This window comes from Balaenoptera acutorostrata, chromosome 15 (assembly GCF_949987535.1).
Source record: "Balaenoptera acutorostrata chromosome 15, mBalAcu1.1, whole genome shotgun sequence".
In the NCBI taxonomy this organism is placed as follows: Eukaryota; Metazoa; Chordata; class Mammalia; order Artiodactyla; family Balaenopteridae; genus Balaenoptera; species Balaenoptera acutorostrata.
The window spans coordinates 59432947-59452663 of NC_080078.1; the positions used below are offsets into that span (position 1 = coordinate 59432947).

Genomic DNA, 19717 nt, shown 5'->3' on the forward strand with positions numbered 1-19717 from the left:
AAATTAAGGAAACAATCCCATCTACCATTGCATCAAAAAGAATAAAATACCTAGGAATAAATCTACCTAAAGAGGTAAAAGACCTATTCTCAGAAAACTGTACGACACTGATGAAAGAAATTAAAGATGACCCAAATGGAAAGATATATACCGTGGTCTTGGATTGGAAGAAGTAATATTGTTAAAATGACCATACTACCCTAGGCAATCTACGGATTCGGTTCAATCCCTGTCAAAATACCAATGGCATTTTTCATGGAACTAGAGCAAATAATTTTAAAATTTGTATGGAAACACAGTAGACCCCAAAGAGCCAAAACAGTCTTGAGAAAGAAGAACAGAGCTGGAGGAATCACAGTCCCTGACTTCAGACTGTACTACAAAGCTGCAGTAATAACAGCAGTATGGTACTGGAACACAGACACATAGATCAATGGAACAGAATAGAGAGCCCAGCAGTAAACCCATGCACTTATGGGCAATTAATCTACATCAAAAGAGGCAAGAATATACAATGGAAAGAAGACAGTCTCCAATAAGTGGTGCTGGGAAAACTAGACAGCTACATGTAAAAGAATGAAATTAGAACATTGTCTAACACCATATACAAAAATAAACTCAAAGTGGATTAAAGACCTAAGTGTAAGGCTGGAAACCATAAAACCCCTAGAGGAAAACCTAGGCAGAACACTCTGACATAAATTGTAGCAATAGTTTTTTGGATCTGCCTCCTAATGCAAAGGAAGTAACAGCAAATAAAATAAACAAATTAAAAATAAACAAGTCAGACCTAATTGAACTTAAAAGCTTTTGCACAGCAAAGGAAACCATCAACAAAATGAAAACCTAGTGAATGGGAGAAGATATTTGCAAATGATACAACTGATAAGAATTAATATCCAGAATATATAAAAAGCTCATACAACTCCACATCCAAAAAACAAACAACCCAATCAAAAAATGGGCAGAAGTCCTAAACAGACATTTCCCCAAAGAAGACATACAGATGGCCAACAGGCATGTGAAAAGATGCTCAACATCGCTATCATCAGGGAAATGCAACTCAAAACCACAATGAGATATCACCTCACATTTGTCAGAATGACTGTCATCGAAAAGAACACAAATAAATGTTGGTGAGGATGTGGAGAAAAGGGAACCCATCATACACCGTTGGTGGAAATGTAAATTGGTAGAGCCACTGTGGAAAACAGTATGGAGGTTCCTCAAAAAACTAAAAATATAACTATCTTATATCCCAGCAATTCCACTCCTGGGTATACATTCGAAAAAAAACCCCAAAACTCTAACTCAAAAAGATACATGCACCCCAGTGTTCACAGCAACATTATTTACAGTTGTCAATATATGGAAGCAACCTAAGTGTCCATCAGTAGATGAATGGATAAAGAAGATATGGTGTATATAATATATACAATGGAATACTGCTCAGCCATAAAAAAAGAATGAAAACTTGCCATTTGCAACAACATGGATGGATTTGGATGGTATTATGCTAAGTGAAATAAGTCAGAGAAAGACAAATATGATATCATTTTATGTGGAATCTAAAAAATACAACAAACTAGTGAATAAAATGAAAAAGAAATAGACTCACAGATATAAAGAACTAACTAGTTGTTACCAGTGGGGAGGAGCAATATTAGGGGTAGGGGAATAAGAGGTACAAACTATTATTTATAAAATAAGCTACAAGGATATATTGTACAGCACAGGGAATATAGCCAATATTTTATAATAACTGTAAATGCAGTATAAGCTTTAAAAATTGTGAATCACTATATTGTACACTTGTAACTTACATGATTTTGCACATCAACTATACTTCAATATAAATAAATAAATTTTAAAAATAGAAATCAAATTCAGTACCTCAAAAATCTAATCAGTTGACACACTTGTAAACCTGTTCCACAGTACAGAGGAAGGAGCCAAATAGGTTAAGTCAGTGAGGAAGAAGGTGATAAAATGGAGGATAGAGAATGGAAATTGGTGATATCAAAAATGAATTAATTGAAGGTTATGTAGTAGTCTGTGTCGTCCTCCCCACCTCCCGAGTGATAAACAACCAGAAATTTACCAACTGCCACCCACTAGGAAAAACAAGGAACAAGCTGAGTGGATGGGTGGGGTTTCTCTATAGAAACTGAAAAAACAAAGAGAACTCATTGGGTAGTGTAGCTTTTGATGGCTGAGGGTAAAGCTCTCTATCTACACTTTCACACTTAGAATATGAGGGAGTAGAGATCCTATAATAACTGCCTCCTGCCTGTCTACTCTCCCTATAAAACTGGTAGTTGACAAGCTCTGCTGAGAGCAGAAAGCTTCCAATCAGCCTTTTCATTTGAAAATATAAACAGGCAGTGAAAGTTCACCACACATTTGATTAAATACCTGTAATTCGAAAGAAAAAGATCAAGATTCTTTTAAAACTGATTGATTAAGGCCAAAGATGATTTATGATATAGAGGAAAAGTTAAGATACAAAACTCTCCTTAGGATGCCTGGAGAAATGTAAGATTTGGTGCCTTATTAGAATAAGTGTTATTTTGTGATAAATGAATATAAGGAAAATATGAGCTCTGGAAAATGATAATTGATAAAATTAACAGAGAAGTTGGGAGGTAAAGTTAGGAAAATCTCAAAATATAAAAGTTTAGAAATAAAAGAGGTAGAAAATACAAGAAAAAACTTAAAAGTCATAGAGAACTTATCCATGAGGTTTGATAGCCATTAAGTAGGAGTTCTAGAAAAATAGAGCAGAGATATCAGAAGGGAGGAAATTAAAAAAAAAAAAAAAGTAAACATTTCCAGTGATAAAAAGAAAAGCTTTTAGCAAGCCTCAATGAGAGTAGAAAAACCTTAAATCTATCTATGCCTTTTTTGAACACTGATGATTAAAGAATATCATGAAAAGCAGAAAAAATAAGTCTTATGCAATAACACAACAGAAACTTGATTTCTCTCCTTCCCCAACCAAAACAAACAAACATTAAACAAAACATGTGAGGCAATGGTTTTCAAGACACTAGACATCAGGCAATGAGGAATAGTGATTCCCTTGAGAGAGAGAAATAAACAAGGTGAGCCCCATGAATGTCCTAGCTTACTACAGTTGACCCTTAAACAACAGGAGTTTGAACTGCATAGGTCCACTTATATGCAGATTTTTTTCAGTAGTAAATACTATAATACTACACGATCCACAGTTGGTTGAATCCATGGATTTTCGACTGCACAGAGAGCCAGTTCCCCAAACCCCCTCATTCAAGGGTCAGCTGTACTTTGAGAAAATTTCCAGGCCATGGCACAGGAAGGGGGTACCCAGGTAGATCCCAATGCACTTCCTGAGCTGAGTAGATGGAGCTGAGAGTCTGGTGAGACCAAGACGGCTGGAGTACTAAAGAGGAAATATTTGCTCCAAAACAGAACTCCCAAGATCTGCCAAGATTCCTCTTTCTCCCCACCCCCACATCCCAAGCATTCAACAGACTATTGATCTATGTGTTCATGTGTGATGTAACTACTGAAAGTGGAGGAAGAAAAAAATATCTGAAAAGTATTCCAGAACAGTGCCTGATGCATGCTCAGAGCTGGGAATAGTACCTGTTCCCACCAGTTTGACTCGAAAAATGCATAATTCACAGGGGGCATTGGATAGAGTCCTCAGGAGGGTTTTGTTTCCTGTGGGGAATTATCAGCCCTTGTCTGAGCACTGCTCTGGACCCTCCTAACAATTTATAAAAGCAAGAACTGAAAGGATCAAACTGTTTCCAAGTAACTGCATTCCAGAACAAATCACAAGAATATTTATAGGAATACAAAAATATCTAGCACCCAACAAGGTAAAATTCACAGTGTCTGGCATCCAAAGATTATCAGTTTACAAAGAAGTGGGAATACATGACTGATAGTAAGGTAATCAGTTCATCAAAATTGACCTAAAATTGACAGAAATGTTAGAATTAGCAGACAAGGACATTAAAACAGTTATTCTCACTGTTCCATATGTTCAAGAAGCTAGAGGAAAGACTGAACGTGTTGAACAGAAACAGAAAACATAAAAGACTCAGATTGAACTTCTAGAAGCGAAAATTGCAATATCTAAGATGAAAAAATACACTGGATGGCAGTAACATTAAATTAGACTCTGCCAAAGAAAAGATTAGTGAATGTGAAGCCATAGCAGTAGAAACTATCCAAGATGAAGCACAGAGAGACTAAAGAATACAGAAGAATAGAAAGAGCATCAGTGATTGCCAAATTAGTCGTAAGGACAGAATAAAGACATTTTAAAGCTAAAAACAATTTCCTCCCATTAATCTTTTCTTAGAAAGCTGTTGGAGGATGTTCTCCAGCAAACAAGTTAACCAAGGAACAGGAGACAAATTAAGCCATGAAATCAGATCCAGCACGTGAGAGCACCAGGATGATAGCAAAGAGAAGTCTCATAGTGAAAGTTGCAGTTGCACAGCAAGCTTACATAACAGGCATCCCAAAATGAAGCAAGAAGTAAAAGAAATGATAGATTATCTGATACCTTTAAGCCAGTGGTTCTCAATTGGGGTGATTTTGCTGTCCCATCCTCACCCTCCCCACAAGTCACTTGGCAATATTTGGACATGCTTTTGATTTGCCTGGACCGGGGCTGGGGGGTGGGTTGTAGGCATCTAGTGAGTAGAGGCCAGGGATTTTGCACGAGGCAATGCACAGGGCAGTCCCTCACAACAAAGGAATAACTGGCCCAAAATGACAGTAGTGTTGCTATTGAGAAACCCTAGTGTAAGCATACTAGCAAATTAAGTGGGAAAGGTAGAAAAAATTTTAGGATTGATTTTTTTAATTACACAAGTGAAAAGAATGAAGCTGTTGGTAGCTCTTGGAAAAACAAAATTTGTTTAAGAAAGCAAATATGAGTATGGTATGCACTTGGCCTGCAGTAAATTTTATATTATATATATATATTTATATATATATATATATATATATATATATATATTCTTAATATTATAAACAATAACTACTGGTATAACCAAAAAAGTCATATTATGATATTAGATAATGTTAAGGTGTATATGTGAGAAAACGTATGAGAATGGGGATAAGCGTAGCAGAGCTACATCTTTGCCATAAGTCAGTATTTAATTTCTAAATTGATAAATCAAGAAATAGTGATAGAAGCTTATATCAAAATATGGAGGTAATTACCAAAAAGAAAATGTTAAAAGATTTCAAAGTGGTTGTCTCTGAGGATTAAGACTAGCGGAGGTTTGTGAAAGGTTGGAGTAGGGATTAAAATTTTTTTATTACAAGCCTTTAGGACTAGTATTTGATTTTTTAAAACTATAGGAATGTATTATTTTAATTAAAATTTTATTCTAAACAAAGACAAAATATTTTTGTGTGTATATGTATATAAATATATATATGCCCATCATTGAAGATATTCAAAAGATATACCAAAGTCTCTGAACAGATAGTTTCCTTGAATGGGACACATTTATTAATATGTATAGGTTCTAATATAATATAAAATTTTTATTTATTATTCTAATCACTGAGTTTTCACCAAGATAGTCATTTCTAAATGTCAGGAAATAATTCTGATCGTCCTAATGATACTGACTCAGTTATTTCAATGTTTTTCCCCTTGTGTTGCAGTTGCAGGATGTGAGTTTGAATCTATGGAATGTCTACAGCAAGATGGATCCTATGTCTCTGGAGAGTTTGCTTTCAGAAGTAAGGAGCCACACTGTATTTAACTTATAAATATTAGAATCAGCTCAATTATCCACTACTGGTATTTAACTTGTAGAAATGCAGGATATATTTTAGTTTGCTTTAGTCAAAGAATTAAGCAGTTTCTTCCCCAATTATTATCTTGATCTTCTTGGGGAGTGGAAGGGGACCTGGAAAAGAGACACTACCTCTTCCACTCTGAGGAAACCTCACCTGAGATGAGACCAAGGCTGCCTGCCTGGTCCAAGATTTAGGTTTTCACCTAAAGACATTCTTTCCGTTGGGCTGGACTTTAGAAAAACAGTAAAGAGGGTGTCTTTTTGCACTCTTTCTCTGGCATGAAAAGATTAAAAAGTTGGTGTATGCCTTAAAGGAATCAAGGATTAGACAGGGGTTGGCAACGTTTTTCTGTAAAGGGGTAGACAGTAACATTTTAGGCCTTGTGGGCCCTGTGTCTCTGTTCAAACTACTCAGCAATGCCATTATAGACAATGCTTTAACGAACGAGTGTGTCTGTGTTCCAAGGAAACTTTATTTATAAAAATATATGGCCTGCCAGCAGGCCATAATTTACTAACTCCTGGATTAAAGGGTCAGGCATTAATTTTTCATCTGAACTTTGAAGAAAAAATTCACAGTGGGCAAAGCAATTTGCAATGAGGAGCAACAAGCAAAACTAAGGTATAAGTACTTTGTTTAAACAGCTCAGTAGGGTCTCTCAGGGGTCATGGATGGATATGCATGGAAAAAGAACAGCTTGTATGTAGCCTTTTAATGAAATGAGCTGTTAAATCAAGACCCAACAAAACTAATTCAAAAAATGAAGACTGCACATCAGTCTCATGAATATTAATGCCTATACTTTAAGTAAAATGGTAGCAAACAGTATCATATTAAAAGAACATTCTGTGATAAAGCAGAGTTTATTAAGGGCTTAGTATTTAATTTAATATCAGGAAATCTATTAATGTAATCACTACTGATTTTTCTCCTTAGAACCATTTATGATAACTCCATAGATGCCGAAAAGGCATTTGATGAAATTGAACATCCATTCCGTTAAACATTTCTAATAAAATAGGAATATAAAAGAAAATTAAAACCTGAACTTTTTGTTCTTTAAAAAGACCTAATCATCATCATCAATCCATGGCTTGCCTAATTATGGGAAAAAGTGAAAATGCAAAAATTACAACAGTAAGAGTGTAAGAATGATGGTAATTCCCTGGCGGTCTAGTGGCTAGGACTCTGTGCTTCCACTGCCAGGGGCCCGGGTTCAATCCCTGGAAGGGGAACTAAGATCCCGCAAGCTGCGTGGCATGACCACAAAAAAAAAAAAAAGGAAAAAAGAATGTAAGGATGTTAAATAAAATTTAACTACAGACAAATAAAAGAGGTAAGTAGTTTAGGAGTTTCTGCATAGTATCTGGGACCCATGCCCCACTTGCATGCAGTGCCCTGAATGTGAGGACGCTTCAGGTCACACACGGAAGCTAGACATAGCATTGTAGTTTTGAGAACATCGCAAGCATCTCTGGAGTCAGTGGAATGGGACCACTCAAGAGAGCATCTTTAATTACACCTAGAACAGCAGTGACATCATGCAACTGAAGAAGCAGCAGTGGTAGTCATCATGGGCTGTAGACCAGGCCATTTCCTGGTTTTCTGACTTCCAGTGAGCTTGGTATTATTAGGTGGTACCATGAAGAAGTAGAAAGGAAGCCCTTTTAATGTCTGATAGTGGACTCCCCATCTAGCAGGAAGAGTGAGGAGGACTCAGGGCCAGATTTAATTTTATTTAGAAAGAATAAAGTAAGGTGATATTTCTTATACCAAAATATGATTGAGTACATTTATACCCACTACACTATGGAGAGCTCTTACAAATTGGTAAGAAAAATACAACAGTGGGGAACTGGGAGACAACTGGAATTGGCTGTTCACAAAATAAGAAATAAAAATGACCATGGTTTTCCACTCCCAGTTAGGGATATAGAAAGTCAAAAGAGACCATTATTCTCACCCTAATAACCAAAACAATCTGAATATGCAACAAAATAATAGTGTAAAATCATTAGAGAGCTGAAGATGCAAGGAAGCCTCAAAGAACTCTGTTTCTAAAAACGTAGGGCCCTTCATAGGACACTGTTCTCATTTCCAGTGGAGCAGCAGGAGGAAGAGAAATCTATCACAGACAGGGATAAGTAAAAATCAGTTGACCTTTTAAAGAGCTTTTAATGGCTGTATGTGAGTGAGTCAGCACCTACCCCTCAACTCTAAACCATAGGTCTTCACAAGTGCTCGGAGTAATCCACCAAAGACTAGGCGCCAGGCTGGAGCGCTGAGAACCATCCCCCCTGAGGTACTTGACACTCAACTATAACCTGGATTAGCGCAGGAGAGCTGAGAGCAGTCATTTGGAGGCATTCCAGGTCTTTACAGAGTATAAGCAGCTGCCCTCTTAAGGCTGGGTGCAAGGCAGCAAGGCAAGGATCTCTCTACACAGACAGAGCCAAGGGGACTACAGAGCAAAGAGAACTCCTTAGCCACCCAGAAAAGTGGTAGCCAGCTTGTAAAGCAGGGAGAGATTGTCCATGATTCCGCAAGCTGGTGGCTCAGCTATAAAATGCAAAGAGATTTCCAGAATCTTGTCCCAGTGCTCTGAGCAAAATCTTTATCAAAGTTCACACCCCACCCTCAAAATACTTGAATTTAGTGATGAAGTAAACCAAACTACAAATGCTACAAAACGCAGACCCTGATCAATTATAGATCAAATTGACTTAGATCCCTGCTTTAGTGGCCTAACAAAAGAAAGGGATCTAGTGGCCCTTTCCTAGAGGTAAATGGTACTATTTACCACTGTTTTTACTGGTCTTTTATACAAAATGTCTGGCATATGATATTTTTAAAATTATAAGACCGGAAGAAACAAGAAAATTTGGTCTGTTTAAATAACTGATAAAAGTGCTAAAGAATCTGGAACAAAATGGGACAACATGTGTGAAGAGTTGAGGAATTTTAGCAGAGACCTGAAAACTATAAAAAGAACCAAATGGAAATGCTAGAAATGAAAAATATATGGTATAGAAATGGAGGATTTGTTAGATTGTCTAATTTATCAGATTAGACATGAATGAAGAAAAGTTCAGTGAACTTGAAGGTAAGTCAATAGAAAGTTTCCAAACTGAAGGACAGAGAGAAAAAGAGCAAAAGGGGTGGAACAGAGCATCCAGTGTCTGCCAAACAGTGTCAAATGATCTAGCATAGTAGATCATTGGAGTCCCAGAAGGGAGATTAGAGAGAAAATGGGGCTGGAAATTTAAGTTGATAATGTCTGAGAACTTTCCAAATTGATGAAATACATCAATCCACAGATCAAGAAGCTCAGTAAACCCTAAGTAGGATAAAATAAATATGTATGAAAATGACTATAAATTTGTGCAGGGATCTCTGTGGTGAGTCTACAAGTATTAATAAAATTCAAATCCAACAACCAAAAGAAGTTAAAATGCAATTCAGGTCATTACTTGTGCCTATAAAAAATTATTAAAAAGGAAGCCAATCTATACCCATATTACTTCTTAAAATCTACTTTTTTTTCTTCTCTCTTCTCTTGCTTAGCTGCTTCATAGCCTCCAAAGTTCTCTTTAAAAACTCTTTTTCTCTTCAATATCCAAATGCATTTTCTGTTCACATGTATTTTGTCTTTGCTAAGACTGGTAATCTTATAGTCAGAATTAGCATCTAGGCCTTAATTTTTACTGGTCAATCACTGTTGGCAGCTCTGTGATGGCCAGGGAGCCTACAGCTCCATGCTTCTTGGTCAGATCCTGCAAAGAGAAAGTGCAGACTGCTCTGAGATGTGATTTAGAAAGATGTTCAAAATATGTTTGGTGAGAAAAGTAAAAAAGCAGAGTATATTTCCATCTTTGTAAAATAATTTGTGTTCTGTGTCTTAGAAACTTCAGATGGTAGTCTCACTGGTTGTTGTTATTATTTTACGTATTTTCATTTTCTTATATTTATTATATCATGTAATTCTTTTCTTTTAAATCTTTTTCTTCCTCCCTCCCTCCCTCCCTCCCTGCATTGGGTCTTCATTGCTGTACATGGGCTTTCTCTAGTTGCAGTGAGTGGGAGCTCTTCATTGTGGTGCACAGGCTTCTCATTGCAGTGGCTTCTCTTGTTGTGAAGCACAGGCTCTAGGTGCACGGGCTTCAATAGTTGTGGCACGTGGGCTCAGTAGTTGTGGCGCATGGGCTCTAGAGCGCAGGCTCAGTAGTTGTGGCACATGGGCTTAGCTGCTCCGCAGCATGTGGGATCTTCCCGGACCAGGGCTTGAACCTGTGTCCCCTGCATTGGCAGGCAGATTCTTAACCACTGCACCACCAGGGAAGTCCTACCTCGTGTAATTCTTAAAAATACTTTTAAATATTGAAATTAAGCTTCTTTTCCCCCTTTGAGTCACCTGAGATCAGACACTGCTGGATGCCAGCCTAGGGGCAAGAGTTCTGTCTGAAGTTCAGGATCCTTCCCTGGTGGCCAAAGGCCAAGGCACACTGGCATGTTTCTTGGGGTTTGCAGACTTCTGCTGCTTATCTGATCTTGATATCCATCTGGGCCTGTCTTCTGGATTCGGCCTTCAGGAGTCTGAGCAGATTGACTTTCCCTTCTTCATCATCAGATCCAACGAACCGATTCTACCTCCATACACAGTATCCATTTCCACAAATGCACTGTTTGTGCTGGGGAAAAATTGAAGAATAGTGTGTCTGGTGGAAACCACACAGGCTCTGGGTATCTCTTACCTAGATATATTTTCACTTTTGCTAGTTGTTAGTATCGCATCCTCAGGTCACTTTACCATTTAGTACCTCAGTCTCCTCATCTATAAAGTGAGCGTAGAGAAGTACATGAGGATATTAGGAAGATTTAAATACACACACACACACACGTGAAATCTTCCATTTCAGTCATAGCATGGATTCCTGATGGTCTAGTGGTTAGGATTTGTCACTCTTGGTCATAGCATGGAGCTGAAGGCAGTATTTAATGATTCATTCCACCTTACTGTGTAGTTAGTACTGACATATCCACCTCCCTCAGGGAACTTTTTTGGGAGCAAAATGCCTATCTTTTCTGTGTATCCCCCAAAGCACGCAGTGTTTTTCACGTAGAAGATAGCCAGAAAATGGTGACTGCCCAACTGTATAACTCTACTTCTTATCATAGACCCAAACCAAGGTGAGTGTCACCATGTAGGCCATTAAAATAGAAACAAACTTCTGAGTTTGTTTCTAAATAGAATTGGAAAACAGAATAAAGTGTATTCTGTACTAATAGCTATATTGGTTCTTTTTGTTTTCCTAAGCCTCACAAAGTGAAGCATTCTGGTATAGCCCAAGGGATTGGACAGAGCCAAGCAAGGAAAGCACAGACCCACACTTGGGTGCATAGCCTCAGATGTGACTTACCTGAGGCCAGTGATATGCATTATGGGTGTCTGAGAGATAGAGCAGACAAATGCCAGGAAATCAAGGTGGAGGCTCAGATGTTCTTAGCCAACTCCAGCTAGCCGACAGTAGAAGCAGAGAAATTGACAAGTACTGCAGACATCTAGTGTGTAAGGCCTGGTAATAAGCACTTTCTACAGGTTATTTCATTTAATTCCTATAATATCTCTGTAAGGTAAATAATAGCCCCTGCCATTATGCACGTAAGGCATTTGCGGCTCAGAGAGGTTAGCTCCCTTGCCCAAGGTCACACAGCCAGTAAGAGGCAAAACAAAGTTTCCAGCACAAGTCTTTCTGAATCTAATCATAGTTTAGCTTTGCCTGCTTGTGTGTGTCTTAGGTTTCTTCTCATGTATGGATTCCCCCTCCTTCTCTTTGTTCCTACCCATCCCTCGCTAACTGTCTGTTGAAGAAACCAGATCATTGTCATATGGTTGTCCTTACTGGGATTTTTTTTTTTTTTTTTTTGGCTGCTTTGGGTCTTTGCTGCGCTCGGGCTTTCTTTAGTTGCAGCAAGTGGGAGCTACTCTTTGTTGTGGTGCATGGGCTTCTCATTGCGGTGGCTTCTCTTGTAGCGGAGCACTGGCTCTAGGTGCGCGGGCCTCAGTAATTGTGGCACACGGGCTCAGTAGCTGTGGCTTGCAGGCTGTAGAGCGCAGGCTCAGTAGTTGTGGCCCACGGGCTTAGTTGCTCCACGACATGAGGGATCTTCCAGGACCAGGGCTCGAATCCATGTCCTCTGCCTTGGCAGGCGGATTCTTAACCCCTGTGCCACCAGGGAAGCCCCTTACTGGGATTTTGTTGATTGCATTCCCATGATGTAGTTTAACAGTTTCCCTGTCTTCTGTATTCCCTGATTATTAGTAATTGAATCTAGAGGTTTAATCAGTTTCAGGATTGATTTTTAGAGGGAAGATAACTTCATAGAGGGTGTTGTGTTCCTTACCAAGAAGTACGTGTATCTAATTGATTCTCTTTATTTTGTGAACAGCCACTGATATGCAATCTTCAGATCTTTACTTCATTAATTAGAGTCTTAATTCACTATTGCAAAATGGTGGTATTCTAATTCTATAATTCCTTCTTCATTTATATTCTCTAAAGAGAAATATTCAGCTTGCTAATATTGTTTATGCAGTGGTGACGTTCATGTAGGAAAAGCAAGATAAATGCTTGAATTCTTGCTTTTACTTATAAGTTTTCAAAATAAGGTTGGTTCCCAACCATTTTCCAAAAGTAACTAGTAAAAAAAATAGTTTTTTAAAATATATCTAATTTTGAACTCATAGATTTAAACATATTTGATATGTTTCTGTCCATTGCAGTTATCATCTTTACTGATGCTCTAAATTGTTCCATCTTTGGGCTGTGGTCTCACTTCAAGTTGGTCACACATCCTTTTAACACAGTCTTAATAGTCCTCAATAACTTCTCTGCTATACAATGTGACGAGATATTCCAGGCTTATCTTGTACATTTCCTGTCTCACACCTGGAATTGGTCATTTCTCTAGTAAGTTATGGTTTCTTTGAGTGGGAAATGACATTTCAGCACCACAGTCTGGGTGCTAGAAATGCTCCTTGCTCCTGGTTTGGTCATTGTTTCTAGATCTCTTCAGTGGACGAAACTAGGAAATTCTCTTCTCTCTCTCCCTGCTCCCTCGCCTTTTCTCTCCTTGTGTGTGTGTATGTGTGTATACACATCATATACATACTTATATATACATGCACATGTATATACATACATATGTACACACACATATACCTGATTTTTTATCCTATGTTATATATAAAACATACTCAGAAAACAGTATCAGCACTGTCTCCTACATATTACTGAAAATAATTTTAGACATATATTGACATTAATGTAATGTGCGTGTATATATATATATATATATATATATATATATATATATATAAAATAAACAAAATATAGATTTTCTGGGCAGCAAATAGTGAAGTCACTTGAGAATATTGTTTACACTAAGTATTCCCAGCAGAGATCCATTGTGCTTTATGCCTAGGGCCATTGCATGGCTAACACAGAGTTCATAGGTATGAGTACTTGTGTATCCTTAAAGAGAAGAGTAGGGAAGAGCATAGATCCAGACAGCCAGTTTTAGTGCAGCAAACAGGATGCCTGCTGTAAGCAAGGCACTAGGCTGGGTGCTTGTCATGTACACTTACACAGTGTGAGATGGACAGTAAAGACAACTATCCAATTTGAGTACAAATTAACAGCAACTTCAAAATAAGGACAAAGATGTCACTTGAGTATCTCAATCAAGCAAGTCATAGCTGATACTTTGGGTTAACTGATGATGCCTTAAAGAAAAGCCAGGAACACAAAGCAACATGTAGTGGTTGGGAACAGGAATGAGTTCAGAGAGGAGGCTGAAAAGCAGCTGGGATGGGGGAGGGAGGCAGGCTGTATGTAGAGGAGAGTCAGCTGGGAAGGTGCAGAGTTCCTCATACTTGCTTTCCTGCTAGGAGGAGAGGATGAGGGAGGAAAGGGCTCTGGGCCACCTCTGGCCCCACTGAACTTCTAACTAAAGTCAACTAATTTGTCCTTGAACAAAGCTTCACTGCTGTGAGCTTATGGTACTAGGTGTAGTGTCTCATAAATAGCTTTAGGTGCCTCATAAATAACTCCCTCTTCAACAAGGGTTGCTAACTGTCCTTTTTAAAAACAGCTTTTAAAGGACATTACTGCTCTTTTTTTTAAAAAAAACAGCTTTATTGGAATATAATTTATATACCATAAAATTTACCCATTTTAAGTGTACAGTTTGGTGATTTTTAGTAAGTTTACAGATGTGTGCAACCATCACCACAATTTGAATTTTAGACCATTTCATCAACCCAGAAAGTTCCCTTGCCCTCACTTGCAGTCAACCTCCATTGCCACTCTCAGCCCTAAGCAAACCACTAATCTACTTTCTGTCTCTGTAGATTTGTCTTTTCTGAGTATTTCATATACTGTAGTCTTTTATACATGGCCTCTTTCATTGGGCATAATGTTTTTGAGGTCCATCCATGTGGTAACATGAATCAGTACTTTGCTACTACCTTTTAAACAACATATTTAAATGGTCTGGTATTTTGAGATCAGATGCGGTTTCATGATTCTGGTTTTCTAAAGTACCTCCTTGAATGACCACATTATCTTTTCATTTTCTTTCTAGGATTTGGTGGCTTTTGAACGTCAGTGGACTAACTTCTTCGCCAATTTTGACACAGAAATTCCCTTCTTGCTGGAATTGTCCGAATCTCAGGCGGGTGAAGTATGTAAAGGAAGGGTCAAAGAGAAAGAAGAAATTGGCTAGTTTATTTATTGTTTTTATTTTTATTAAAAATTTTCTCAGAATACAGCACTACCAATCTGAATTTGGCTATCATTTCCTTAAGATTTGTTGCATGCTGTAAAGAAGTTTTTAACTCCCATGCCAACCCCTATATAAGGTATTTTTTTCTGTGCCAGTTTCTCTACAAGAAAGATACTCATTTGTCAGAGGTGGTGCCCCTGTCAGCCAGGAATTCTGTTGGGCACCAGTTAATAAGCCTAGGAATAATTCTCCACATGTGAATAGCACACCTTTGTCAGTTGAACCTCTAGGTAATGCCAAGCTTTCTTTCTAGGCAAACAACAATAGTGAAGTTACTAGGTTCAGGATAAGACCCACTCCATGAGTAAACTGAGGTATGTAAATCCAGAACTAAGGCACAGGGACTTCCCTGGTGGTCCAGTGGTAAAGAATCCACCTTCCAATGCAGGGGACATGGGTTTGATCCCTGGTCAGGGAACTAAGATCCCACATGCCGTGGGACAACTAAGCCCACTTACCACAACTACTGAGCTCGTACGCCTCAACTAGAGCCCACGTGCTGCAAACTACAGAGCCCATGTGCTCTGGGGCCTGCGCGCCACAACTAGAGAAGAGAAAACCTGCAGGCCACAACTGGAGAGAAGCCTGCGCACCACAACAAAGAGCCCGTGCGCTGCAACAAAAGATCCTGCATGCCTCAACGAACATCCCGCGTGCCACAACTAAGACCAGACACAGCCAAAAATAAAGAGAGGGAGAGAGAGGGAGAGGGAGAGAAGAGAAGAGAGAGAGAGAGAGAGAGAGAGAAAGAGAGAGAGAGAGAAAGGAAGGAGGGAAGGAGGGAGGGAGGGAGGAAGGAAGGAAGGAAGGAAAAGAAAGAAGAAAAAAAGAAAGGCACAAAACTAGTTCCCAAACTAGTTCCCAAAACTAGTCAACAGGAAGGATCAAAAGAGTGATCTTGAGCTTGCAGTTGAGCTTACTTTGGGCTTGCACTGCCAGTCCTCAGTTCTGCTATGTTCCACTTTGACCCAGGACAGGCCCTACTCCTGACCTTTGCAACTGGAGTTGATCTTTGTTGCTGTGCATTTTACTTTTACATTATGTTATAAATCCCACAATATATTGGGGTTATTTTTGTTTAAACAGTCAATTGTCTTTTTTGTCTTTTAAAAATCTTTAAAAATATTTTTTAAAGATTTAAATAATTAAAAAATCTTACATATCTGCCCATGTAGTTAAAATTTCTGGTGCTGTTCATTTCTTTGTATAGACACAGATATCCATTTGGTATGATTTCCTTCTCCCCGAAGATATCATTTAACATTTTTTGTTGTGCAAATCATCTGATGATTAATTCTTCCAGCTTTTGTATGTCTGAAAAAAAATTTTATTTCACTTTCATTGTTTAAAAAAATTAATTATTTATTTATTTTTGGCTGCATTGAGTCTTCATTTGCTGCACATGGGCTTTCTCTAGTTGTGGCGAGTGGGGGCTACTCTTCGTTGTGGTGTGCAGGCTTCTTATTGCGGTGGCTTCTCTTGTCGCGGAGCACGGGCTCTAGGTGCTTGGGCCTCAGTAGTTGTGGCTCATGGACTTAGTTGCTCCACGGCATGTGGGATCTTGCCGGACCAGGGGTTGAACCTGTGTCCCCTGCATTTGCAGGCAGATTCTTAACCACTGTGCCACCAAGGAAGTCCCTCACTTTCATTTTTGAAAGTATTTTTGCCGTGTATAGAATTCTAGGTTGACAGTTTTTTCCTTACAGTACCTGAAAGATGTTGTTCCACTCTTTCTCACTTGCATTATTTCTGATGAGAAATCTTTCATCTTTATCTTTGTTCATCTGTACATAACTTGTCATTTTTCCCTCTGGTAGCTTTTATGATTTTCTCTTTCATTACTGGTTTTGAGTAATTTGATTATGGTATGTCTCACTATAATTTTGATCATATTTCCTATGCTTGGGTTTTGTTGAGCTTTTTGGATCTGGATTTTTAGTTTCATCAAGTTTGGAAAGTTTTTGGCCATTATTTTTTCTGTCCTCTTTTCCTTCAGAGACTCCAATTACCTCTATATTAGGCCACTTGAAGTTGTCCCACCTCTCACTGATGCCCATTTCAGTTTTTTATTTTTTTAAATTCTTTTTTTCTTATTACTGATTCTAAGAGTAAAAAATATTCAAAAAGGTGTACTCAGTGACATGTCACTCCTGGGTTCTTACTACCATGTTCTCATTCCCACTTTCTTCCCACCCTTTTTCCACCCATTCCATTACCAGTAGGTAACAAATCTCTTCAGTTTCTGGTTTATCTTTTCTGTCTCTTTTGCACAAATGATCAGATACATAGGTATTTTCTTATATCCTCTTCTTTCATTGAAGAGTGGCATACCATATGTAGTCATTTTCACTTTGCTCTTTTCACTTAACAGTGTATCCTGGAACTCTTTCTAGGTCAGTTCGTTGAGATCGTCCTCATCCTTTATTATAATTCATAATACAGTTGACCCTTGACCAACGCAGGCTTGAACTACCTGGGTCCACTTGCATATTTTTCAGTAGTAAATACTACAGTACTACACGGTTCAAGATTGGTTGAATTCATGGATGCAGAGGAGCCGCGAATGCAGAGGGCCAACTATAAGTTATATGCAGATTAACCCCTGTCTTATGTATGTGTATTTAGGTTATTTTCAGTATTTTGCTATTGCAAACAGTGCCATAGTAAATAACTCTGTGCTTATGTATTTTCATATTGTTGGAGGTTTGTATACCTAGTAATGGGATTGCTGGGTCAAAAGGTAAGTGCATATGTAGTTGTGTTAGCTATTGCCAAATTTCCCTTCAGAAAGGTTGTACTGATTTGCATTCCCACTAGCAACATATGAGAGTGCCTGTTTTACCACAGCCTCACCAATAGAATGTGTTGTCATACTTTTTAATTTTTGACAGTCTCATCGATGAGAAATGGTATCTTGGTATTATCTTAGTTTGTGTTTTTCTAATTATGACTGAGCTTGAACACTTTTTCATATGTTTGAAGGCCATTTTATATTTTATTTTCATGTCTTTTTCCCATTTTAATATTGGTACAATATTATTAACTGAGCTATAGAGCACAGGTTTTAGGTCTTTTGTCCCTTGTTTTTTACGAGTTCTTTATATATTTAGGCTATTACCTTTTTGTCTGTGATATATGTTCCAAATATTTCTTCCTTATTTATCAGTTGCTTTGTTTATGGTGGTATTTTGCCATGCAAACTTTTTATCTTTATGTAAATTTATTAATATTTACTTTTATTGCCTCTGGATTTTGAGTCATATACAGAAAGGCTTATAAATCTAAGGTTAAAGAGGAATTTACCCTTTTAGTACTTGTATGGTTTAATTTTTTAAATTTAGATCCGTAATTCACTTGGGATTTTTTGTGTATATGATGTGAGATATGGATCTAATTTTATCTTTTTTTCCCAAATCCAGTTAGAATCCTGACTATGCAGCTCACTAGCTCTGTGACCTGGGACAAGTTAATTAAATTAGCCAACTCATCTGTAAAGAGGGGATCATGAAGAATGAACTGCATAGGTTGTTACTAGGATTACAGTTGACCCTTGAACAGCACTGGCGTTAGGGACCCAGACCCTCCAGACCCTCCACACAGTCGACAATCTGCATTTAACTTATAGCCAGCCCTTTGTGTACACAACGCCTCCTTATATGCAGTCCTTCCATATCTGTGGTTCCTTGGCATCCGCAGTTCCACATCCACAGATTCAACCAACTGCCTGTCATATATTACTGTGGTATTTACTATTTTAAAAGATCCACATATAAGTGGACCTGTGCAGTTCAAACTTTTGTTGTTCAAGGGTCAACTGTACTTGAGATAATACATTTAAATGCCTGTCACAGTTCACATGGTAAACCCTCAATAAACTTTAGCTATTATTCCTTTAATATATAAAGAGTTTTTACAAATCAGTAAGACAAACTCCAAAACTCCAATTGATAAACATACAGAGGATGTAAATAAATAGTTAATTACCAAAGGGAAGTCCAAATGGCCATTGAACATATCTGAAATATTCTACTTCATTAAAAATCAAAGGGGTATAAAATAAAACAACAACGAGGTACCATTTTTCGTTTGTCAACTTGACAAATATATTTTTAAAAGGACATTTATTGGACAGTGCTTACCCTGAGATAGGCACGCTCAGATATTGTAAGTGGAAGTGTACATTGATCAGACTTTTTTGAAAAACAATTTGGCAATATAGTTTTGCCTTTTTACCCTATAATTTCATTTCCAGATTTGCCTTAAGGAAATAATCAGAACTGTAGATAAAATTTATGAAAAGTTATTCATTACAGTATTATTTATGATATAAGAGTTAGTAGCAATATAAATTTCCAAGAATAAAGGACTATTTAACAAACTTTGGTACAATCTATATATATTCTATGAATATACCATAGAAGAAAGATTTGAAGAAAATGTACCACAACGTTAATAGTTCTTAGAGATTGTAGGTGGTTTTTATTGTATTCTAAAATAAGCATATATTATTTATTTAATTGGGGGGGGGAAACAATCAGTATTATTTAAGGGGATTAGAATTGCCTTTTGAAGTTTTGAACTCTTGACAAAGACCCTGCATATCAATGTTTGATTAGTGTTTAGCCTAGCACTATGCACATCAAAGCTGAGAAGTGCTTCTGTGGTTTCCTGGGAAACTTCTGTCAGTACTTCTAAGTCCCTTGGATTCTCCCTCATTACTCATTTTAAATTAGTATATTAGAATTAATATATATTATAATTTATAGAATTAACATAATTCTAATTATTGGAAATGTAGAAAAAAATTTAATAGAAGAAAAAGATTCCTATATGGTTAGTAACTTAGAACACAGATGGTGGTTTGTCCAGTTTCCTTTCAGTAGTTAAAAACTGTAAAACTTGACAAGGATTTTTCTTTACCTTCCTTTTCCTTTCTTTTTCTTTTGCAGACTTTTGTCTTTTTTTTCTTTGCTAATTGTTGTTTGTTTGCTTTCTATCCCCAAAATTCATGTTGTTATCCACCACATATGTCCTCCCATGTTCTTATAACAAT

General features: G+C 37.6%; 1 protein-coding gene across 4 annotated transcripts in view; it reads left to right on the forward strand.

Annotated features, from left to right (window-relative positions):
* Window positions 1-19717, forward strand: part of DNAAF9 (dynein axonemal assembly factor 9) — a 148242-nt gene that overhangs the window by 41774 nt on the left and 86751 nt on the right. For all 4 annotated transcript variants that reach the window (XM_057528941.1, XM_057528942.1, XM_057528943.1 and 1 more), the window contains 2 exons: window positions 5683-5760; window positions 14464-14562. In XM_057528941.1, the coding sequence (XP_057384924.1) occupies window positions 5683-5760; window positions 14464-14562 (177 nt within the window). The remainder of the gene's footprint in view (window positions 1-5682; window positions 5761-14463; window positions 14563-19717) is intronic.